The sequence below is a fragment of the Cyanistes caeruleus genome, chromosome 6, assembly GCF_971803275.1.
Source record: "Cyanistes caeruleus chromosome 6, bCyaCae1.hap1.1, whole genome shotgun sequence".
Lineage (NCBI taxonomy): Eukaryota > Metazoa > Chordata > Aves > Passeriformes > Paridae > Cyanistes > Cyanistes caeruleus.
In genome coordinates this window covers 19,115,945-19,141,207 of record NC_141706.1, presented here as the reverse complement: position 1 = coordinate 19,141,207, position 25,263 = coordinate 19,115,945, and the positions used below count along the sequence as shown (strand labels likewise).

General features: G+C 36.3%; 1 protein-coding gene across 50 annotated transcripts in view; it reads left to right on the top strand.

Annotated features, from left to right (window-relative positions):
• The window catches only part of SOX6 (SRY-box transcription factor 6), a 369,681-nt gene extending 344,750 nt beyond the window's left edge, over positions 1-24,931 (top strand). For 29 of the 50 annotated variants that reach the window (XM_086893189.1, XM_086893210.1, XM_086893195.1 and 26 more), the window contains 3 exons: positions 10,878-11,111; positions 13,657-13,873; positions 21,117-24,931. In XM_086893189.1, coding sequence (XP_086749315.1) covers positions 10,878-11,111; positions 13,657-13,873; positions 21,117-21,420 — 755 coding nt within the window. In that variant the 3' untranslated portion in view covers positions 21,421-24,931. Of the gene's footprint in view, positions 1-10,877; positions 11,112-13,656; positions 13,874-18,162; positions 18,214-21,116 lie in introns of all 50 variants that reach the window. The other 21 variants (XM_086893202.1, XM_086893212.1, XM_086893206.1 and 18 more) reach the window with 4 other exon arrangements.
• The last annotated feature ends 332 nt before the right edge of the window (positions 24,932-25,263 follow it).

Below are 25,263 nucleotides of genomic sequence, written 5' to 3'. Positions count from 1 at the left end.
GGTTTAAAGATTGTGGTTTTCTGTATATCAAATCATGGTTTGAGATTACACAGATTTAAGCTTTATCTGTGTGTTCCTGGTGTCTTTGACCCATGCTCCAAGTAAACTAAACTTCCAAGCTAGTTGCAAGCTAGATAACCATTGGTAATCGACTGGTTCCAGTATAGTAAGGCCTAGCTCAATGTTAACTCTAGTTCAGTTTTTGGTCTGAGCCTGATTTTGGGCCAGGTTTTTGGACCTCTTTTTTTAATCCAGACTTGGAGGAGAACAAGCTGACCTCATCTTTTAGAAGAAAACATTCCAATTCATCAGTAAGCTTAAGAACCCAGTTCTGCAGCATTTCAGATGATAGATTTGTTGTCCAACATAAAAATTCAGTGAATAGCCCAAGATTCCCTGCAGTTAATAGTCAACAGTCTTTTTATGTGCAGGAAATTAGCTCTTCTGATTCTAATTTGACTTGAGCTAGCCATGTTGCAAGGAATGTTGTTGCAAAACAGGAGATTCTACCTGCCCAAAAGCAAGGGAAATTAAATGGTAGAGAAAGAAATGGTGTTAGACATCATCCATTATTTAACCAGTTGCCAGAGCATGGTAAAAAAAGAGTAGCTGTAATTGCATGAGCAGCAGTGAATGTGAATCATGTGAAGGAGAGGAATGATTTAAGTGAGGAAAGACGGAGGAAAGAACATGGGAGAAACATGAGAAAACCGAGATAGAAGGGGAGCACGAGGCTGATCTCTGAGGCTGAGGAAAAACTGCCACCAAGTTCTGTCCATCTGTCAAAGTGTCATTTTCTCCCTCCGTGGCAAGAGAGCAGACATCATGACCAGTGCCTGGGTTTTGCACACCTACTAGGCATATTATTAAAGGAGCACCTCTTCCATGTGCTCAAAGCCTCAACAACCTCATACACGCCTAGTAGCAAATAATTGCTTATACAAAAAGGTGAGGGTTTCTTCTGTTCTTCAAAAAAAGTTGGCTTTGAGCAGCTGAAGAGGCAGGTGAAAGGGAACCATACACTTGCAGGCAGATCAACCTTGGCAGGCTGCCAAGATGATCCAAACCTGTGAGGTGACTTGTTTAACACCCTTCTGTGCAGAGGTGTAAACAGCAGGTAGCACAGGCAGGGTAAAGCATCACCTACTTTTCTGACGGTGCTTCATAAATACCGGAGGAAAGAATTCCTCTCCAGGCCAGAATTTGTCGCACATAAATATTTGTAATAGTTGCTATGGCAGTTGAGAGGAGAAAGATGAAAATCAGAGAACAGTGAAAGCTGTCTGAAAACAAAGAAATGTATCCAGAGAGTAAGCTCAAGTACTGGAAATTTTATTGCCCTGAATTCTTGTTATAGACCTTTGATTGCAAAAACACCACCCCAAAACAAAAAAACAAAAAAACAAACCCAAAACTACCCAAATTAATAATTGTATCTTCATAGTTAAAAATAAAATAACTTATTATATTAATAAGTCCAGATGCTAAAATATAACCTTCACTAATTGTAGTTGCCATTTTTAACATCAATGAATCGGATTGTGTCTGATACATGAGTGATATCCTTAAATTTTCCAGAATAACTCGTAACAGATAGGAATCCGGGAGGAAGTGCTTAGGCATGGTATTTCAGTTGTGTTGGATGAGATTTAGTGCTTCAGCCCTGGAGTAACTCAACACCTGCAGATGGGATAGGAATAAGACATCTTTAAGAACCACCCCATCACTTTTCTGATGGCAACCACTTCAAGCATCTCATTGTTGCCAACATCTCCATAACATTTTAGAGGAGAAACTGAAAAATCCATGCTGGGAGTGTGTAGACTGATCTTTCCATAACATTGAAACTTATTCCTGTCAAGACACTAGTATTTAACATATAGTGTGCTTCTCATTTTCAGAATAACAAATCTGGGTATCCTCCACAACTGTTAACTTTGGATTTTTTACTGTCTTAGGTATTTTTTTTTCCTACTGCTAAATATGAGGCTTTCTTGTCTGACATTACCAAGCTACTGTAATTGGTTCTTACAGAATAGTATCTTTATTTAAAAAAAATTACACAGAGGATTTTTGATTTTGTACAATTGGCCACTTTTACAATGCCCTGAGTTTTACAGAGGGTTGCCTATTAGCACAGTTATAACTGAGAGCTTTTCATGATTTCAATTATATAGTAAAACATTATTTTCAGGAATTTAGGAGGTGGCTGTAAAAAGCAACTGCAGGCTGCAGTTTTACACAGAAAATCTTTGCCCATGAGAAAATTATTGTCACAAATGCTGAAAGTATCAGTTATTATATATATAGCTATTTTTTAGGAGGACTGACTGAAAAATTAAATATAGTAATTCAGTGGTTTAAAACATTTTTTCACACTCATGTACAGCCACCAGGTGTAAAGCACTCCATGGTCCCGATTCTCTGGAGGTTTCTTGCTAGTGCTCCAATATGACAAAAGAAGCTTGAAGCTCCGTAAAATAGTGTAAAATTTCCAGGCACAACTGAATTTTCAGTTGATGGAGAAAGCCACCATTATATCACACTGAGTGAAGGAGGGAGGAATCCTGCCCTTCTTTGTTAAATCCTTGAGCACAGGGAGTGGAGCAGAAATATGAATACACTAAGGGAAAAACATCATATATCCTGGCTAAGCATGAGCAATTGGTACAGATTCAAACAAGCCCTCTTTGTACAACTGTCTATTTTTATAAGTCTAAAATGCAAACCATTTTCTCCTTCAGGAGCCTCAGTATCTCAGAAATAGAAAAGTGTTTAGGATCATTTGCTTTTCTTCCATGTAGATATGCAGTGTCTAAGCAAGTACCTAGTGAGGAACTTGGTAGCAAGGGGAAAATATTTCCTTAATTTGTACTTTGATTTAATTTCATGGGATTAGTGGTCCAAAGAGTATGTAGTGTGAGCATTGCAGCATCTTCATAAATTCTGCAAACAATAAATGATTGTGTTTTCAATTTGGCAGGGGTGGTTTCAGATGAATTAAAAAAAATATAATGATTTTTATATTTTCATGTAAGCCCTATTTAATGGCAAGCACTATATTTTTTATCCAAACCAGGTAAATGTGGTCACATATTGAGACATGCTGTTGCCATATTTGTAAAAATTTCTTCCTGGTTTTTCTCACAAATCTCAAATGGCCAGGGGTACCTTACTTGAAAAAATTAGCCTGCAGAACAACTCCTGTTATCATGCTGCTTTTGCTTCTCCCTTTTCATGTTATATTACTTACTAATTACATTATCAGTTGTTGTAATACCAGCATCCCATGTTAAAGGCAAGAAGAAATGGCATATGCATATCCTAGCCCCAGTTCCTTGCTAATTATTGATATGACAAGGGGAAACAGCTAGCACTGGATGGAAGGAATTTGTTTTATTGATACAAAGAATGATGTTGCATCACTCAGAAAGTGACATTATTGAAGATTGAATGCAGGAAATGGATCACTAAAGCAGTGGCTGCAACACATTTTAAAATCTTTCGCTAAGTATTCTGCATTTCTTAATCACGTAATCATATAATTTGAGGAAGGTGGTTTTGTAAAACCCTCTCCCATTGTTAAACATAATTCTCTTTTGCAAACTTGTAACTTAAAAACATTGTACTTAAGCTTTTAAAAATCATTGTTTTGGTAAAGAACATGTGAGCAAGCAATGAACACTGTTCAGCCACACCTTGAGCAATGCATCCATCAAATATGAAGTCAGACTGCCTTCTTTCTCTGTCCTTAATTCCTGTCTGTCATTTCTCCATCTTAAAACAAAACAAAGCATTGACTGAAGTATGGATGGATCACTATGGTCCTTGTTCAAACAGGACTTTTTCAACAAAAGCTTTTAGGGATGACTGAAGACTGCAGAATTAGCCTCTGTGTTTTAAATTAATGTTGTGTTTTCTGGGTGTTCTAGGTGACACTCATGTACTAAGAAATTTGAAATGATGTGAATAACAGCTACACTGGCAATAATACTGTTACTTTTATGGAAACATTTTTATGTTAAATAGATTAGTGCATTCTTCTTTGTATTGCTTTGACTTTGAATATGATTAATATAGTAACAAGAATTGCTTAGCTGGTAGACCAGCTGTGTTTTTCTGAAAAATAAAATCAAATTCATAGATCTGGTCATATACCTAACAATAATGGTTAGTATTTTTTCTCTTGGACCAGGCTGCTTCATCCATGATTTTCCTTTCTATGGGCTTCTATTTTCCTCAACTGGGTATGAAATGACATATCAAAGGGATGCAACAACAATATTTATGGCTTGAATAATGTAGATTGTCGTTAGATCTGATGACTGGCAATCCCTTACTTCTGGCATCATTACTTAGGCTGAAAAACTTTCAACTTAAATATTATTCGTATTTCTCTTCTATCAATAACATTGAAGTCAGAATGGGGTTGTTAGCATTTAATTAATTATCTGTGAAGGGTCTTGAAGTCTGCAAGTGGCACATGATTGAAAAATATGATGACACTTAAACACCTCCCCAAATTTATAGTAGAGGCTGCTTCTTCATCCCAATTTCTCTATGGATGTTTCGTGGATCTTCACAGAGGAACTCTTATGTTAGAGCACATATGTGACTATGCCAGCCACCAGGAGCTAAAGTCAGGCCTCAAGCCCTAATTAATTCAGTTAATATCCCATATAATTTAAAGCATTATTCTATTGTTTTAGCCATAGTCCATGCAAAGTTTCCATGAGGGTTTGCTTTGCCATAGAATGTGGTCAAGAAATCTAAACTGTTTGTGTAAGCCATCAAACAAGTAGCTGCATTTAGCAGTTTTAATTCATTTAAATAGCACAGATTTGGGCACGGCTGGCTGTGTGAAGCGTGGATGTGCTAGCAGCTTATTTAGAATTATTGTTTTGGTATTTATTAGGGCACAGCTAACAATTCAGCTTTAAGCACTGATGAGCGAGCTGGTGGAGCTGAGAACAGTTGCTTTGATTTCACATGCAGCAGATATTCCACTCTTAATTTTAGCTTTAGACTTTCAGTTGGGGAAAGATGTATATGCAGGTTGTGAGTATGGCTGTAAAAACTGGTGCTGTGTTTTAATTGAGATTAAGTATTTTGCTTGCATATGTAAAACAAATGTACTAAAAAAAGTAAACTTGCTGCCACCAAAACTGAAAACAAGGCACTCTGGAAAATATATGCTGATGTATAACTGGCTAGAATTTCCTTCATTTTGCAAAGCCACGAGCCACATGCATCAGCTCACCACAAAGTCATTAGGTCTTTTTAAACTCAGATGAAAAACATTAACAAATACCACAAAAGGCTTTAGTATGGCCCCTTTGTTCATTCACATATGGCAGTTTATAACTCCTGCACCACTTGGGTTGTGTGTTTGTTTAAGCTGCCTCCATCAGGCCAGCCCTGAAAGAACAAAAGACATCTTGAGCGATCCTAAGCAGGAAATGGACTAATCTAAACATGGCTTGTGACACTATAAGTAGAATAGAATGGGGAGGGATTGATTAGTCATTAATGTCCAATTGACTCCATATGGATGTTGCAATAATAAGGCCTTTTTCAGTGCAGTAGCGGAGTTATTGAATTAGAGGTTTATGTTTCCTCAGAGCTGACCTTAGGGAATTCCCAGTTGGTTCTTGTTGATGTTTTAAAGAGAACAGAGTCTCTTAGCGGGAAAACAAGAAGTCATCATAATGAAGTGTTGCTTGGATGTAGCTAACCTGTGCTACAGTATATTCCCACCTCTTAGTATTTACTTAGAGCATTTCAGAATCCTTGCAGGTGAAAAATTTTAGAGGCCATTTAAATATTGCAGTATTTCACAAATTGCTTGTGGCTTTCCCAGTTTTTCTCCCCATTCATTCACTGACATGCAGCCTGTGAGAAGTGTTCAATGCTCAAATTGCAGCTGAATAATATTTATTTAGCATTTGGAACAAAAGCTGCCTGACAAACAGAACATTTGTGTCACCCCTGTTCCAAACCTAGCCATGTTTCCAAGTGAGTATTTTGCCAGTGATGATAAGACATGCCAGTAAGGACAACAACTCATGAGGTATCTGTTTGTGTTGCCTCTCTTGCTGGTATTAAAGAATGAGAAAATCTGAATGGTATTGGGGATGAAGAAATAAGAGGCAGGCAAAGGGCAAAACAGATAAATGTTATTCTACAACTGCTACATGTCGCTTAGATGAAGTAGTCATGATTATTGTAACTTTTTCTAAAATTGATAACCCAAATAGTAGTTAAATGACTGCTCTTGTGTTCTAAGCTTGCCAAAGCTGCTCTTTCCATTCTGTTCTTTCCATATTTGTATTTTTCTATTTGATTTTAAATACTGCTAGATGTTTCACAGAGTCTGCATTTGTCTGTACACAGGTTAAGAGCAGCACAGAGGACTGCCAAGCTGGTTTTCTATTCTCCCTGTTTTTATGGCATTTCCATGTTTATGAGCTACCCATCTCTCGCAGTAAAAGAGTAACTCCTGTTAGCAGGTTTATCAGGTTCTGGTCTCTGCAGTGCTAGCTGTATTACCACAGACAGGGCCAGATATTTTGGAGGTCACAATCAGTCTTTTCCAAACTAGGCAAATATGTCACCTCAGTTTAATGAATAACTAATGATAGGACCTTTACTACTAGCCAGTCATTTTCATACCAGAAACATGGAAAGATTGTCTTTATTTCTATGTATCCTGTCGTGGTGTGTGTCCATGGAAGATGATCTGCAATGTATTCTCTAGATTAGCCAGACTCATTATTTGGGAGTAAGTCAGGGGAAATGTATCACTTCAAACATGAATCAATGGGAATAGTGTGAAAAGTAATTAAGGAGTAACAGTGTGACTGATAAAAATCTCTTTCTTTTTGCTGTCACTTCCATTCTCTCTTTTCCTCATCTTTTTCTCAGCCTTCTTTTTCCTCCTTTATATCACTATTTCTATCTATTTGTTTTCTGGTAACAATAAAGGCCCAATTTCAGGTTTTGTTGTAGATGATGTGCAAAACAGAAGGTAAACCCACATCCCAGTAAAGACACTAGGATTAACCCTAATGTGGCCAAGATTTCAGGAAGCATGCTGAGGGATGATGCTTGTCCTAAAATTCATTTCATTAGTAAGTATAAGAAACTCGGATAAAGGCAGGACTAAATAAATAAACAATGTAACAATTATTATTTTAGGTTTCTCAACATTTATATCACATGAGGATGTTTATTTTTCTTGATGATCAGATTCTTTTATCTTTCTAATGTTCTTGATTTGAAAGCTCTTTAGAAATATAAGTATTGTTGGAAACTATTTTCATGAAGCTGTAGCATTTTTAGATTTATTCTGTGGCATTCTTTGCCTCATTATTGCCCCTAGAGCAGTATGGAATCCAGCTTTCACAGAGGCGCTGCCTGACATATAGCCACAAAAAATGATCACCCTTCTTTAATCTGTTTTTAGTCTTAAATCATCAAAGTTATGACAAGTAGAGCAAATGCAAAGGATCTAGGAAGTAAGGCAGTGAACACATCCAGAAATGTCACTTTGAGGATAGCTCCTGTCTTTAGTCCAAAATATAGAGTTCTTTGCCAGCTAAGTCACTAGGTCAGCCAAACTGCTTTTGCAATAATTATAAATTCTGACCAGACCCTTAATTCTGAAAATCCCTCCTCCTGTGATTGCAGTAGGAACAGTAACTGGCAGATAGAGAATTAGTTGCCATAGAGAGACAATTACCAATTCCTTCTCTTGTCTTGCCCTTCACTGGTAATACATTTACATTTTATGTGTTATTTTTGGTTTTTTAGTTATTAGAATTTCCTGAAAATATTTCCAGAAAGATTTAAAACACCTACTTCTTTGCACTTGCATATATATTTTTGTTAAAAATTTCAGGTATCTATTTGAGCCTTTGTCGGTACTAACTATAATTATCACAATAGGGAAAAAACTCCATATTTTGTTAAATCTGTTGAAATTGTTTTTATAGGGCACAATAAAGTCAAAATATCTGTTTGTCAGGATGAAGCACCTGAGAACAACCAGCTTGAAAGCTTGTTCTTACGTGTCTCAACTTGTAAAACCTCACTGAGCATATGTGTATTTGTATCATTAGCACCTCATTTTTAATCTAAAAAGGTACTGAGATCTTCTGACTTCCCCCATGGAATCGTATGCTACAAGAACTATTTTAATGTAATGCTTTATATGCTGAATATAATTCTGTGGTTCTGAGACAGAAAACCATGAAGACTATATTGCTTTAGTTATTTGCAGAAGTTCATTTTGCAGATGCTATTGTGATGGCCTATAGGTCAGCTTGCAAATATTTCCCCAGAGATCAAGCTGAAAGAACATCAACTCTTTGGCTGCTTTTTCAAGTCCTTCAAGTATGGACTTGCATAAAGCAGATGCAGCCAGAGTTGACCTTCTTGGGATGGTTGTAATTTACTACTCCAAGTAAGAATTGTTTTCTAACATAACCTTTCTATGAAAACAGTTAATTTGTGATGGTTTCCTGTCTTCTTTTATTTTTTTTCTCTTTCTTTTTTATTCTCTTTTTTTAAATTCAATCTAGATTACATCCAGATTAAAAATGCATGTATAATCTTGCTCCTAGTAAAACTACTCTTTACCTGCATTAGGATTGAATAGTCCAAAATTGTGTTAGAAAGGGCTAAGGACAAACTTTTCCTTAGCTGTATTGAATAAGTACCTTTGGGAAAGTAAAAGATGGAAAGAGATCCTATGGATTCAAATATGTCTTTCGCGTGCTGTGAGTAGAGCAGCTGAATCAAAAATTGAAACTTTTGCATAAATAAGAATTTGTTTTTGTCACCAGCTTCCTAATTGCCCATATTAGTAGTAACATATTTTTATTACATTATCTTAAAGGATAGAACAATTGCTATGTGCTACATTTGACTTTTCTCAAATTATCTAGCTCTTTGTCTCAAATACTTCAGTTTTGACGTACTATGTTTGCAGCTTAACGCAGTTTCTAAATAAATACCTCCTCTCTCAAAATATGGTATCTTTGATATGTTTGTGGTTCAAGGCTTCTGGCAACAATGGACAGAGCCAAATCAGCCATTCATCCCCCTCAATTGGTTCTACCTGCAGGTCACTCTGTAAAACTCTTCTTCCCTTTTGCAGTAAAAAACTGACTACAGCCTCCTGTAAATGCAGAACACCTGTGGCATGGTGCTTAACTTAGAACAGTGTTAAAACAGTTTTGCAGCTCACATTTGCCACAAACCTGTCTTCTTTTATGTGCATGCATGTTAGTATACAAATTGCCAAATTGGTGTCAGTTGTAAAGTAATGGCATTGGAAGCATCATAAATTACCAGGGTGATCCTCAGAAGACACTGCTGTATGTGAATGAGTGTTTTGCTCTCGGGGTAATGTATGTCTTCATCTGGCCCAGTAGTCAGCATATTGCCCTGTGTTGATGGATATAGTCAGCTTGAAACTACACTACATTTCACTGCACAATAAACATGGCTGTCAACACCATATAAAGCAAAATCAATTTATCCTGTATGGTCAGTGCATTTTAAATGAAATCAATGTACTGTGGACCTGGTGGCAAAAAGGTAGTATATTAGTTATGCATCCTCTATTTTAGGGCCCCTTTTTCATGCAAATGTGTTTCTTATATAGAATTTTTTAAAAGGTATGCCTATATAATGCTTTCACTCTGAATTAGGAAAATTGATTTTTCCACAACTAAAAACTTGTGCCTGTATTCAGTAAAACTGCAGTGTTTTGTTTTACTTACTATCTTATATTATTTTGCAAATAAATTCATGTTGGTAGCTATAATAGTTTATCAAAAAAAAGTGAGGTTTATTGCTGTACTAACTTGTTGTCAAGGATCTCGCCTTTTCAAGGTATTAAATTATATGACCAGTTTGATGAGGTCTAAGACTGTCACTCTTCCACTGTAATAATTTTTGCCTTTTTTGTAGCTAAGGTATAACTCTAGAACCATATATAAAAACATCATCACAATTGCAGAAGTTTTTTCCAGTAAAGGCATGCCTTGGTAATCGGTTTCTCCCATAGCAATTAGTTCTACACCTCATCTCTGATCTAAACCCTCATGGGGCTTTGTTGATTGTGGTCAAGAAAGGGCTGGATGCATTCAAAAATACAGTTAGGGTTGGCATGTACAAGCTGAATTGATGGCAGATAAAGACAGGACACTGGGATACACTAAAGCATAGCAGGCATGGAGCTGGAGTGCTTGTCTCCCACTCTGGAGGCTCCAGTGTGCAGTGCCTGTACCTGTTGGAGGGGGACAATTTTGCTACATATATGTGGTTCAAATGCTCCAGTGCACATCTAAAATTCAATCAAAGCAGATGCAACTTTGAAATGTTCAGCTCCAAATATAATCTGATCCACAGAAATAGCAGCATGTACCTGGTGCACTGTATAATTTATTTTCTGAAAATGTCTGGCTTGCGCTTCCCTGCTCAAGCAGCAAAGTCATTGTCAATGGCTTGTGTCAACAGGCCTACAATAGTTTGGATTCTCAAATGTAACTTTTATGTGAGTTTTGTTGAGCATTCAGAGAATGTATTTTATTGTAAAGGCCAAAACGGAAACTTTATCAAATCTTCATGTCTTAGTTGGAGAAATACCAGTGCAATTTGTTTCTTCAGTTTAATGGTGGGTCATCTCAGATGGACAAGCCTGGCCAGTTACACTGAGACCACTGGTTGGCTCTCTCTCACATAGATCTGGTGGCAGAGAGAGAGAGAGAGCAAAAGAGGCTAAAATAAGCACAGCACTGAAAGCACTTTCCTAATCCACGTAATAATGTTTTGCATCCATCTTGTTTCCTCCTGCCCTGACGTTACAGGGAGTAAAGCAGTGAATGGCTCTGCCGCTAAACTACAGCAGTATTATTGTTGGCCAACAGGAGGGGCCACGGTGGCTGAAGCCCGGGTCTACCGGGACTCACGGGGCCGCGCCAGCAGTGAGCCCCACATCAAGCGGCCGATGAACGCCTTCATGGTCTGGGCCAAGGATGAGCGTCGGAAAATCCTCCAGGCCTTCCCCGACATGCACAACTCCAACATCAGCAAAATCCTAGGTAAGTGCGAGGCAACGGGCAGCAAGCTGTGTTGGCAGGTTTAGGTTAGATATTTGTAAAAAAAATTCTTTGCTGTGAGGGTGCCAAGGCTCTGGCACAGGATGCCTGAGAAGCTGTGGATATCCCATCTCTGGAAGTGTTCAAGGCCATGTTTGATGGTGCTCTGAGCAACCTGGTCCAGTGAAAGGTGTCTCCGCCCATAGCAGTGGGGTTGAAACTGTATGATCTCTGTGGTCCCTTACAACTCAAACCATTCTACAGTTCTATGAACTTCTCTAATTTTAGGACATAATTTTTTGGGGGGATATGTTCACTGAAGCTGGAATTACTGAAACTTATAAAAATGAAAATTAATGGCTTGTTTTAATTTTCATTCCCTTTCAGCCCCTTCCCTTATACTTTTTATTCTCAACAGCAGTCACAACATGCTTTAAAACTTAGTATTGTTGAAAAGGAATGTTTTGTGAAATCTCATGCAAAAGTGTGTCCCAATAAAGTCCCAGTATTTGCAAGATCTCATTAGAATGCATCTGAACTACAAATCACCTGAATGCAAAATGGGACTTTCTAGAGTAAATACTGAGATAAACTTAAAAAAAGTACAAAATCAAAATCAGAATATTATGTCTGACAGTTCAATGTCAAAGAAGGAAATCTGCCACGGTTCGAAAGACCCGTACATGCAAACCTCACATCCAAAATGATGTTTGGTTCAAAACGTTGCAATGTTCAAAAAGTTAACCACTAGAAGCATGCAATTAAAATACTGCTTAGTTAAAAGACATTATAGTCAATATTTAACTTGTATAGATTGGGACAATCAGGGAATATTCCAAGGGTTTTATTTTGCCACTGTGCAAATGAATTGACTAATTTTTGAGAAATTTTGGGTTGTTTTTTAAGACCCCTCCAGAGAATTAGAAACATACGTGAGAATGAGTGGTGAAATGTTAAAACCTAGATTTGCTTTTTGAGTCTTTGAAGTGAAAGACAGATTCCAAAAGTCGCTCATAATAAATAAAAAATCAAGTTTCCTCTATAATCATTTTATTGTAAACTCTGGATTCAAATACATTCTTAGCAAAGTTTGTTGCATGTTAGTTCAATCAGAGGCAAGAATACATAGAAATAAATGTTACTTTGTCCTAAAACTTCCAAAATCTTTCTTAGTAGTTCTCATATTTTTGTCTACCATATAAGTAAGTAATATGAATAGCCTTTCAGTTTTGTATAAAACCTTCACTGTTTCAGTGTTGGCAGCTGTAGGGAATCTATATTATTTGTGTGCATTCTGTGAAAAAACCTATTAGGAGCATAGTAACTTTATTCATTAAAATGTAAACTTCCAGCATAAATATTTCAGAAGTGCCAGCAATTGAGTGTTTGTTAACCATAGAATTAACCTGTCAGTATCTGCTCTGCCACAAATAAGTCTATGTCCATATAATAACTGTGCAACTTTTCCAGGACAATGAGAAAAGAGACTGAAATATTAGAACTGACACAGACTATTGCTGGCTATGGATAATATTTATACAACTTTTCCATTTGTTGATGTATAAAAAATGTTGGTAAAAGAATAGCTTCCACCCACGTTTACCACAACTGTAATAGTTTTATTAAAGACACCAAAAAGTTATTTTCTGCATTTCTTATTCCTGTCTCTATTCAAGTGTCTAGATAGCTCCTTACAAACAAGAGATCTGAATACTTTTGCCTCTTCCTGTGTACATTATGCTAATTTTTAAACTTTTTTTTGGTGGAGCTTTCAATGAACGTTTACAGTACCTGAAGTGGTGTATATAGTTACAGTGTGCTTTCTGTTTTACTTTTTATCTTTCCAATGTGAGTTTGTGAAATGTAACTTTCTTGATTTAGTTCTGTGTGCTTATTACACCTGGCCAGAAAATAATATGCATAATAGAATTTTAAATATGTGTCAGTATTATGCCAAGCTTATATCAGAAGTTCAGTAAATTTAAAACACACAGACAGTAAGGGATTATTCATAATTTTGCTGAATCTATAAGGTTTGATATTTTTTTCCTGCTACATAGCAAGTTATTAATATCTATTAGCAGGAGTGTATAAACCAAATTCTCATAAAAATATCAAAGAAGCCTCTGTCCCTAGGCAATGTGTTAGGTTTTTAACAGTGAAAGTATGGCTACAGACTTTCCTTTACCATCATACTGTGTGTGGTATTACAGAGGTATAGAATTACTCACAGATTAATGCTCTTATTGTAAAAAATTAAGTAGTCTGTTTTGCAGCACGAGGCTGAGATTTTGAGACTTAACTATTGATTTTAAGTGCACCCTGTTTAATAGAGATTTACATATGCTCTGTCTGCAGCAATATCTGAAAGTCAGGGTTCTTTTAATGTTTTAAGGAGTCTCAGGTTGTGCAAGCCAATGTATGTGCAGAATAATGGAAATTTAAATCAGTTTATTAAACTAACTTAATTAAGATTTATTATGGTGAGAAGGCATGTTGAATTGTGAACTGCTTTACTTGAGCACTCACTAACATTTTGTGTCCATAGGATCTCGCTGGAAGTCCATGTCAAATCAAGAGAAACAACCTTATTATGAAGAGCAGGCACGACTAAGTAAAATCCATCTAGAAAAGTATCCTAATTACAAATACAAGCCTCGACCAAAACGTACCTGCATTGTGGATGGGAAGAAACTGCGTATTGGTGAATATAAACAACTGATGAGGTCTCGAAGACAGGAGATGAGGCAGTTTTTCACCGTAGGGTGAGTACAATTGTTGTAATTGTTTTCCAAGACAGAGCATGCTGTTTGAAACTAAATAGACTTATCTGTTTAAGTTACTGACTAATGTCATTTAGAAGGAAAGGATTTGAACTGGTAAGACCTTATTAAAAACATAAGATGGAATATGGAACTATCAGCTTGCCACTGAATGCTGATTATGAGACTGATTGTGGAATTCTTTAAAGTCAAAAGAAGTTGTTTCCCATTAGCCTGAAAGATTTGAATCATGTCTTTTGTGAGTTTTTAGTAAGCTAATCCATTCTGGGTTAGTAATGACTCCAGCATCATTTCCTAAATTAAGAAAAGAACAAAGAGAAAAACACTAAGGATTATTCCTGTGTAGACTAAGGATACAGGAGAGGGAGAAAAAGGGAGAGGAGTAATAACAGTTGCATGAAGAGCACACATGAATGAATGATACCATGGTATGAAGTGACTAGGAATTTTATTATATATAGAAGTGTGTAAAGAAATATTTTTTAAAAAATAAGTTTTAGAAAGAGTCTTTCAAGTAGTGCATAGATAGACTGGGTAGATTTATAACTCAAAATATACGACCCAAAAAGATCCTGACAGAGTTTTAAGAACACTGTGTGTGTTTTTAGCAGTATTTCCTCTAGCGCTCAGCAGAGAAAGCAGTGCTATGAAACATCTAGAGGCTAAAGATTACAAAAGTCCAGTGAAACAACTGCACCATAACTGATTTCTGTCTCCTGTTGTTTTTTTTTTGTTTTTTTTTTTCTTATGAATTAATCTGTGATGCTCAGTGCTCTAACACAATGTTTCTGGTGATTTACAAAGTCTAAAAGCTGTCTCTAGTGCCAGCCTTTCCAAATTCACAATGTTCTGCTTATTTCTCTAATCACAATAGTCTCCTTTTGTTGGGTACTTCACTACCAGATAATTGACCTTGACGTTGATTATGTGCCCTCATTTTTGGCTTGGGATGCAGAACTCCTGTTGCAGTCAATTATTTTGTGGTACAGCCTGCAACAATGTGGGCTCTTTCTTCAATCAGTAAATAGTGGGGGTTTTGATATCTTGAAATAGCCTTCCAGTCTATAGTTATGACATTGTTTTTTATTTTCAGTCTAAGGGAAATTGTTTACTAATAGTGTTCCATCAAAATTGCACATAGAATTTTAACTAGAAATCTGAATTTATATAGTACATCACAAATTATATTCAGATTGAGGGAATGAAATTCTAGTTTAAGTCTTCCAAAGCATATTGACAGACCCAATCACATCTAGACAAGACATGCAAAAAAAATGCCAAAACAGAAGTCTGAACAGTTTCAGAATTGTTTGCTAATTCAAAACAGTATTAAGCGGTAGCATTTTACACATTAAATGTGATGACTAAATGGGAGTGAATATGGAGGAAGGATTTAAGAAACTTCTAGAAGTGCCTACTTAAAGAGTGATATTTCTATTAAAAATATATATACTGAAAGCTATTCAAAACAAAACAGGTGAAACCTAAATGTAACATCTTTCTCATATATCCAACAGTGTGATCACGAAGACCATGAGAATGTCACCATTTTTTGAAAGGATTGTTTCTAATTCCTATTTATCCCTAATTCTATTTCACCATGTTCTATCCATGCTCCATCCAGGAGTTAAACTCCATCCAGGAGTTTAAAGTAAACTACCTCTGTGCAGTTATATGATGATGCAATGGACTTTACCAAAACAAATTACTTTTATTTGTGCAAGTGATGGAAGAGGAGCATGAAGTCTAATGGCTGCATTCAATAAAGATGAAATGAGATCCATGCTGCTGTTCAATGTGAATATAGATTATTGTCCTGAGGAATCATAGGTTGGGATTTTAAAAAATTATTTTGTATTTCCCTGAGACTTCCCACTGTTGTCCCAAATTCCCCTTTTCTCCTAAAGAATAATTTAAAACAAGCTTATTGGAAGACACCAAGGAAAATTAGTGAAAAAGCCAGACTAGACCATCTTTTTTGAACTGAAACATAAAACATGGAATCATTTGTCTCAGCAGAATAGTTTACTAAGTAATGAAAAGCAAAATTTCTTCCAAATCAGATTATAACTGAAATACAGTAATTGAGCCCATCAGCTTCTTAAACTTACTCTTCTCTGTGTTTAACATAAATATCACATAAAGCATCAGCTGGAACAGTTTTCCTACCTGACCCCACACCCCCATTATTTTTCCACTGTTTTGATGGAACAACATAAATCGTCCTTCAGAACTGTAGACGTGAGAGTTGAGATGCTGTTTCCTTTTCAGAGTGAAATAAGAGACAAATGTGGTTTTTCGGATTGAATGTGCTCTGTGTTTACAGTAAATATTTCAGTGGAAGATAGAGAACAAAAGTACAAAATAGACTCCAATGAAATGTGCCAAGTGCTTCATACTGCTTGAAGTACTGCTGGGGTTTTCTGTTGCTTTTTTTTTTTTTTTTTTTTTAAGAACAAATCAATTAAGTTGGGAATGGGTGTGCCAAAATGGCAACAAAGTATCATCACAGAATGAAAAGATAAGTAGGAGATGTGTGAAGAGTCAGATACACATTCAAAACAGGTGGCTAAAGAAAATAGTAAAAAGCAAGAATTTAATTTTTTGTTTCATAATTTTGTTTGCTTTTTTTTTATACCAAATGTACATTTATGTTTTAGGCAACCTAGTAAAGGCTAGCTCCTGTCAGACTCCCTTAGGTGAGCCACTGACTAATATAGTATGATTCTGCCATGGGTACAACCCCCCCACCACAAACATGGAGTTCTCCATGGCTCAAACTTTTTTGATGCAAAAGGCTCATACTGCCCACTTCAGTGAACTGCATTCTTTGATAAACTTTGGTAAGATGCATAAAGGGAGTTTCAAGAATCTCTATAAACTAACTAGCCAGAATTTAAAATAAAATAGAGAAATAAGCTCATGAATGGCCAGCTTCTGTTCCGATTTTTAAAGCAAAGCCTCCAAAGAATTGAATAAGAATGAAGACTTCTTGGAATGATTTGTGCAGGAAATTAATGTTTTCAGATAATTGTTATATATCTGATAGACCAAAATCTGCGAACTGCCAAATACTTTAAAGAACAGAGTGGAACTTACAGTGTGCATAGGCCTTCTATTGCATCCCTGCATGAATGAATTTTGTTCCAAATGAGGCAGATAATACACAGAAATAATTCATGCTTAATGCAGAATATGTTAAAAAAATTGCTGCTTTCAATCTAGGGATTCAAGCTGAATCTGAAGCCACCTATGTCTTTAAAATAACTGAGTTATTTTTAATAGCAAAATTATTAATGGATCTTGTGAAGGATACCTTCAGCATAACTTAATCCCAAACAAGCTTCAAGTGATTTACAGTTTATCCTCAATAGTAGTTTTTTGTAATGCATAAATAAATTTGAGCTAACAAATGGATCATATATAAACCATAAATTCAGATATTTTGAGTCTGTCTTTTGTTGCCTTGTCTTACAAAGATAATTCATTGCTCAGTCATTTTTACAGTCTAATACACTCTAAATAAAAGTATATGCTACATACATTTCTCTGCAAAATTATGTAAGCAGTAACTTTTTTCTGTGCTTTACCAGGGTAAGATGTTTAGAATAAAGCCTTTATAGTGTTTATAACTACTGTACACACGTAGTCAGAATGCTGCTAGGCTATGGTTTTGAATAAGTCTGTAAAATTATACTCCTGTAGCTTGAACTTAAAGCAAGCACACAATGGGTGCTTTTGTGAGATTTACTGTTATTTCATTCCTTATGGGAATGTAAGTTTCACGGGTGTGTAACATATGAGCGTTTTCCTTAATACAATCAATTTTTGCTTCAGACATTTAAAGAGCTGTCATAAAATGGTTGTGAAGGGATCAGAAAACAATGGTCATTTGCCAATTGAAATGTTTGGCTGGTTTGGCAAAATTCAGAAGAGGAACACTCTCCAGAAAAACACTAAGAATATTAATTAATGCCACAAATATGTGAGTAGGTCAGTTTATCTAAGAATTTTCATGTTACTTTTATATTTTTACATTAACTTAAAAATTTTAGGCCAAATCTTTGGCCCCAGAGTAGACAGATGTTATCAGTGCTGGCAGAGCAGAGGAGAGTGACCCCTAGTAACTGTCCACATAAGGATTTCTTTGTTAAAGAGGAGATGGTGGGGACAGGAGTGGTTTGAAGACAGGGTATGTAGAGATGTGCCACTATTCCTCATGGATCTGAGGAGCTTGGGAGATTAATGTTGCTTTCTGGAAATCTTAACAGGCAGAAAACTTCCATGTGCAACTGAGCTGAATTGTAACCTGTAGCTTGCAGGTAAAGTATGTTTTTATCTCCCTCTAAGCTTCTGTAGTTGGTAAAAATCTAGCTAGAGGCAATGATTAAATGTGTGGAATTTAATGTAATAAAACACTCTACAGTCAATGTAGTCACCATTAATCTAAATGCCTTTAAGATCTACAAATATAAGAAAACAAAATGGCCAGAGTTGTAGGTTAGAAACTCTGACTCTTCCTTTCAGGAAGAATTTCAGTGGGAATTTAAACAAGTGCTCTGTTTTCCTCCCCACAAGAACTTAATTACTGAGGAAATGATAACACTCATCTCTAGTAACATATGCTATCCACATAGTTTGTGGTATTTTCAAATAAGGTTTTCTGGGATGTAAGGTAGCAACTAGAGAAGAATTTACAGCAACAACCTGATCAGTTTTAAATAATAACAGGTATTAAATCAAAGGTAGGTGTCCAGTTATGCGGGGTGTGTAGATGCCCCTGTTTAAGTGCTAGCAAAATTTTACCCAAATGGGTAGCAATTTGAGAACCTTTCCAATTAGGTGGTACAGTTACCACATGTTTACAGTTCCACAGTGAGATATAGGTAATTTAAAATTATTTCCCAGCCAGCAGTAGGCATGCACAGCATGTCTGGTTTTTGTTTAACGTGTAAAAAAGGACTGCATTTATGAATGACAAATTTAGTAAGCCTTTAACTTTCCTGTTACACCAGTCAAGTTCTTTGACAATTAGATTAATTCAATAGCTTGCCATGCATTTGTCTGATGTGCTCCCAAGTAAAAAGTACCTCTTTAAACTTGGCTTCTTTATGCTCAGATGACCTTCATTTATACTTTGAAATGGGTGGTACTTGGACAAATGTACTCAGTCCCACAGAAATGTGGATGTGGAAAAGGGTTCTGCTGACTTGAAAAGCATTAGAAAGAATACTAGGATTTCTCTGTCCTTTAGGCCTTAGCACTGATAACCATCACTTCATCAACATACCTCACAGCATTGTCTTAAGCAGACCAGATTGTTAAATTGTTCTTGCTGCTTGTAAAAAGGCAATTGGCTTCTGAAAAATACAAACTTTTTGGGCAGGGGAGGTGTAGAGGTGGATATTAGTGTTCTGATACTTTATGTCATCTGTAATACAGCTGCAACTTCGGCACCACCATTCTTTGAGTAGGTTCTACAACTACTGTTATGGGAGTTGTGAGAACTTCTCTCTAAGCATCATTTGGCATTGATATTATGTTCTTTGATAAATGACTGGTGATGTTTTGTTTTGTGAATATATTTATTCTATGAAATACCAGTGGAAGATTATTAGATGGGCAGATTAGAAAGAATTAAGTGTCTATGGCCTGCTGACAACTACATAGATTTTTTCTGTTGACCACATGTGGGTTTCTTTTTCCTCTGTTTTGTGGAAGCATTCATTAATGTGAACATTTTCCGTGTCTAAAAGTTGTGGAAGAGATATGTGTGGGTTTTTAGCAGTAATAGCTTATACTCCTGAAAACACGCAATCCTAAACCAGAAATGTTCCCATGTGAGGTAGGTGTTCAATTTTATGGATAAAGTATTGAAAGATGTTTGCAGAAAATCACTTGCAAGCAAATACACTGGCTGAAAATTGTTTTCACAGAACATTTATCAGACCATTTAAAAAGTGAAAACTTAGTGAAAAATCCCAAGCTGTTTGTAAATCATCTGCAAATCATCATTTGCAAACAGGAGTATAATGACTGTGTCAAACGAATTACTGCGTTTTTGCTCACTGCTAGCCAGGTGTACGAGACTTACATAACAGATGTTTGAATTTCTCAAGCTGTGCAGAGGCTGTAAGAGTCAAGCTAGCAGCATCAGCCATGGCAGGACTACAAACTATTTTAGTGGTGTGCTACACAGGGTGTTCATGATTTCACTTTATCACTACCCAAACTTGAAGGACTGCAGCTTCCCCGTAACTCTCTAGTGTGATATTTATCAAAACCAGAGTTTGATCAATGAACAACAAAGACTCGACAGCTGTAAATAAGCTTAATATATATATATAATAAGCTTAATATTATTTTTGTATTGATTTAGCCAACGATTAGGAAATTGTGAGACTGGTTTATGAAATCTCCTTTGGAATTTATTACAGAATGACACAATGGTCAAGAAGTTGCAGATTTCTTAGCCTATTCAAACATACCTGACAATGTTTCTCCTGCTAAAATTCTATAATTCACTGTTACTGGGTCAATATTGCTCTGAAGAAGGTTGGGAATACATTGAGATGTATGATTCTTTAAATAGACTATGCAAATAGGCATGTATAGTCAATAACTAGTCAATACAGGGCAAATTTGTTCTTTTTATCAGGGATTTTGCTTCAAAACTTGGCTTCTTACATAAAATCCTGAAAAGGAAATGGCATTCTGATGATAAATCCAAATAAAAATTAAAAGCCAGCAATCAAATGTCACAGGAATGTCTGAGTGACAGGAGTCTACATAGAACTTACAAATTAAATTAGATACTTACAGTTGCCTGCCATTTTAGGTAATCTTGAGGTCCTCTCATTAAGAGAAGCTCTTGCCATGAGTTTAGAGAGTTTAGATTTTGGATACAAGGTGTCTATGGTAGCAGCCAGGCATTGCATGGGTGCCTGAAGCCTTTTGACAGTCTCTGTCTAAGTGCTAATTTGTAGAGTGCTTTAAATAAGCACATACAATACATGGAAGGACCTCTGGTAGTGACTGAAAATTCTTCACTTCCCAGTCATCCTTTGGGGGAGATAATGAACCAATACCATAAGGGACTATGAGCCCAGAGGAAGACATGGAGCCTTTCTAGGAAAACACCTGCTTTTCTTTCCTTTGGACTTGCAGAAGGTCTTCAGTCCTCTAAACACAGGCAATGACGTTTCCCTCTTGTTTATCCTTCCAGACAACAGCCTCAGATTCCAATCACCACAGGAACAGGAGTTGTCTACCCTGGTGCTATTACCATGGCAACCACCACGCCATCCCCTCAGATGACATCAGATTGCTCCAGCACCTCTGCCAGCCCTGAGCCCAGCATCCCTGTCATCCAGAGCACTTATGGTATGAAGACAGACAGCGGAAGCCTTCCTGGAAATGAAATGATAAACGGAGAGGATGAAATAGAAATGTACGAGGACTATGAGGATGATCCCAAATCAGACTATAGTAGTGAAAACGAAGCCCATGAGGCAGTCAGTGCCAACTGAGGAGTGTTCACAGAATTAAAGTACTCAGACTTATTTGGGGTTTTTTGGGGTTTTTTTGAACAAAAGTTCTTAAAGAGCCTGCATGCATGTGTGGCTCCTACATTTACATCAGCAGAATGGTCTTAAATGTTTCTTATTGTGTGAGACAGATTGTTTCCCTAATTTTTCACAAACTTGGGGGTTTTTTTTTGTTTTGTTTTTGTTTTGTTTTTGAATTTAGATGAAGACATAAATATCAGACATCAGGACTTGAAAACTTATATGAATCAATAGCTGTCTTACAAGTCTTACCTTTTGTCTTTTTCCGTTTGGATGCTGATAAGGGTTTAAGTTACTGTTTTAGATGGGGGTTATACATTCTCACTCAGGTATGCTGTGCCAGCCTACAGGTTGTGAATGTGTTTTTATTCTGGATTATTTTAGAAAACAAAAACTGCAGATTTCATATTGTGAAATAGAACAAGTCCACAAGTGTGCACACCTGTGCATCATAGCTTGTCTTTAAAAGAAGTCTCTGAATTCCATTTTTTTTTTCCATATGTATAGCTGAACTTCTGATGTGCCAAACTTTTCATAACTTTTGAATCTTAACATTTAAACAAAAAGTCTTAAAGGAGACACTGTAAAGTCTTAGACAATCCTTTGGCATCTTTAAAAAAAGTTATATGTAAAACCTAATTTTTTTCCATAATATGGTAAAGTACTCAGGAATCTGGAGACAAGATATTCTTAATTAGTGAACATGGTTGCCATAGTGCATGTGCCCAATTGCTTTTGCCTCTTGATGTGCCATTAGTGTGAAATTTTAAGAAAGCACAGAAGAGCGATCACCAGCTATGGACTGGCCTGTCTTAGCAGTGTGAGGCCACCTCTGATTACATTCTCTACCCCTTTGCTTTTAACCCTTGCATTCAGTCTTAACACATTTTCTCTTAAATAATTTATTCATTCCAGAATGTCAAGGGTCCAAATACTTAATATTTATTTTTAAAAGTACAGTTGGTGGCATTACACTTACAATTCCTTATTGATATTTTAAAGAGCCTCTTTGTTCCCCTTCCCTAAATCACACAAGTATATGAAAATAAAAGTGCACCTGCTACTAAAATGAACATGACCTTTATGAATGAGAAATTCACTTGTTCCTCTAGCACTGTATGTTCAAGGAGCACTTGGAAACACTCTGCTATATGTATTGCAAAATAAAGTGAGTACTTTTATATGTACATAGAGTACAAATACGCCTAAAAATGTGTTTATAGTTATAAACCTCTGCACTTAGCAAGGGCAGATGTAAAATCAAAACTGCATTTACAGGCCACCTGTATGCTGAATTTTTAGGGCCTGAGGAATCTGTGGCAAATCATGGATCTGTACATCATGTTCCTATTGCCACCTGAAGGAACTATGGTACCTTAAGTATTTATGCAGTGATTTATTTGTGAGACTACAAGTTGGGGAGGGAAGGTCACTCAAATATCTAATTGCAAAGGTGGAAAAATGGGTAATAACAATGAAAGTATTTATTGTTTATTAGTCACGTGGGAATGTGGCTCGTCAAGCGCTGTGGGATGTTGGGACGTAAGGTGCTATAGAAACCAAAATTTCTGTTTGTATTACTTCTAGAAATAATGCAAATATTGGAGAAAATTCTGGGAAACATGCAAGAGAGGCATTCAAAGACTGTGAATCTATTAGATTTCAAAGATGGAGGAGAAACTGCTTTTATTTTTTCCCCTCATACTCCACTGTTGCTCACAAATAGATCACTGTATATATATGCAGTTCCAACAGGCCTGAGGAATAACTGTGCTGAAACTCCTCGACTCCCTCAGCTTTTATTTGGAATTGGCTGTGTTCAGCACACTGGTGATAAAATCAGACTTGGGCTGAGAGGTACCAGTGGGCCTAGAGTAGCTCCACTGGAAGTCTGGGAGCATCTTCTCACTGAGCTGTGCAGGTTTTGCTTCGGACAAAAAAAGGAATCTGTGTTAGCCTAGCTGTCCCTGTGCATTATGTTCTGCAGATGCTCCTGTGAACTGCAATGGCACAATGCTCTGTGGAGCAGCAGTTGCCTTCCTCACATCCCCACTGATACCTGTTCAGTCAGAAACAGCCATTTTTGCAGCTGTAGGAATTGTGTTTCTATGTGAGAGAATGACCCCCCCAAGACAAAGAGGATTTTTCAATTTACAGGACAATTTATAAAGATAATGGCATAGAAACACAATGGTCAAATTTCTCTGACCATTTTGTAATTTGGAACAAAAAAAGCTATATTTTTAATATTTATTTAATTGTGTTCTGAGTCCACGTCTAATAAGCAATAAACTGGTCTAGCCAAGTCTTTTAAGGCATATGCTGTGTCATTAGCTGGTGAGCGTCCTCTTTAGGCTAAGGTACTGATAGAAAGTGTTTTGTTGTTCTTAAAATAGCTTGGGAATTTGAACTGGTTTTAATACATTCAGCTCAGATTGGGGGGAGGACATCATTATTTCTTAAAAAAAAAAAAAATACTATTTATTAATGTCTTACATAATTCTCCAGTTAGAAGTATCTCTCTCTCCCCCCATGTCACTTTCTTTTTGTCTTGCTCTCTTTTTTTTGGTTTTGTTGCATAGGTAGAATGCTGTATTGCTAGCATTGTATTTTATGTAATTATTTTTTTGCACAAAGGCAAACATTTAGATTAGTTGGTTAATTTTTTTTTTTTTTTAAATTTTATGACCATGCCAAAATAATATTCTGCAGGCTTGTGGAGAACAAAGGACTGTTCTTTAGGACTGAAACTTGATTTTGCTTGTAGTACAAAAAAAACACACACTCACAGATGTTGTTTCGTAAGTGTTATAAGCACTGGATATAAATGGTATTTTTTATCACTTCTGACTAATGTGAAACTGTTGTACGAAAACTACATGAACAAAAGTCATCTGTTTTGACTCGTGTGGGCCTGCCTCACAGTTGCCGGATTTGAGTCATTTTTATGTCTTGTTATTTCATTTATTTATGCAAAATACATGTATGTATGAACACTTTGTTTTAGCTCCAGTCCTGCCTCAACGCTGATGGTCTGTATGTTAAAGCCACATTCTTGAAAAATGACTGGCTGTTCAGGAATCACAAGCTGGTAAATATTGCATTTACTGGCTGTGGGAGTGTGAGGAACATATTTGAATCTGAATTGTGCCTATGAGCATGTTATTCTATTTATTAGCCAACATTGGCTCTAAAATGTCAGTAGGAATCTAGGAAGGACAATCATAAGGATGAAACCCAATATTTTTACTTTATTAATTGGAGCTCAAAACAAAGTTTTTGATGAATTTACCATCTCATTTTAGATTTTTTTAAAATTGTGTAAATATAACATAGGAAATAGAATTTTATTTTTTGTTCATGGATACTTAGTGAAGTATAAGTTATGTATTTACTTTTGTTCTATATCAGTGTATGTTGGTCCATATTAAATGCTGACAAGTCACTGTACCTCATGTAGATGCTGAATTTACACCTGCAGTGTGAGCGCAGTATTGTGGACCTGTAGCTGGGACAGCAAGATGCCTCACTTGTGCTCTGATTTTTAATAGCATATTCCACAAACAGGGAATACATTCTTCTATTTTAGAAAGTTGATACATGAAACATGCCAAATTTTGGCTACATTTGATGGGAAACACAATCTTCTGAATCCAAGTAAAACCAATGAGATATTTTACTTAACAAGAATGGCATTTGAAAGTAAAAAGCATATCCCTGAAAGATTAAAATGACTGAAATGGCCCTTGCAAAGCAGGCAAGACTAAGTAATATCAAACCTTTATGCTGTACATTCATTTAATC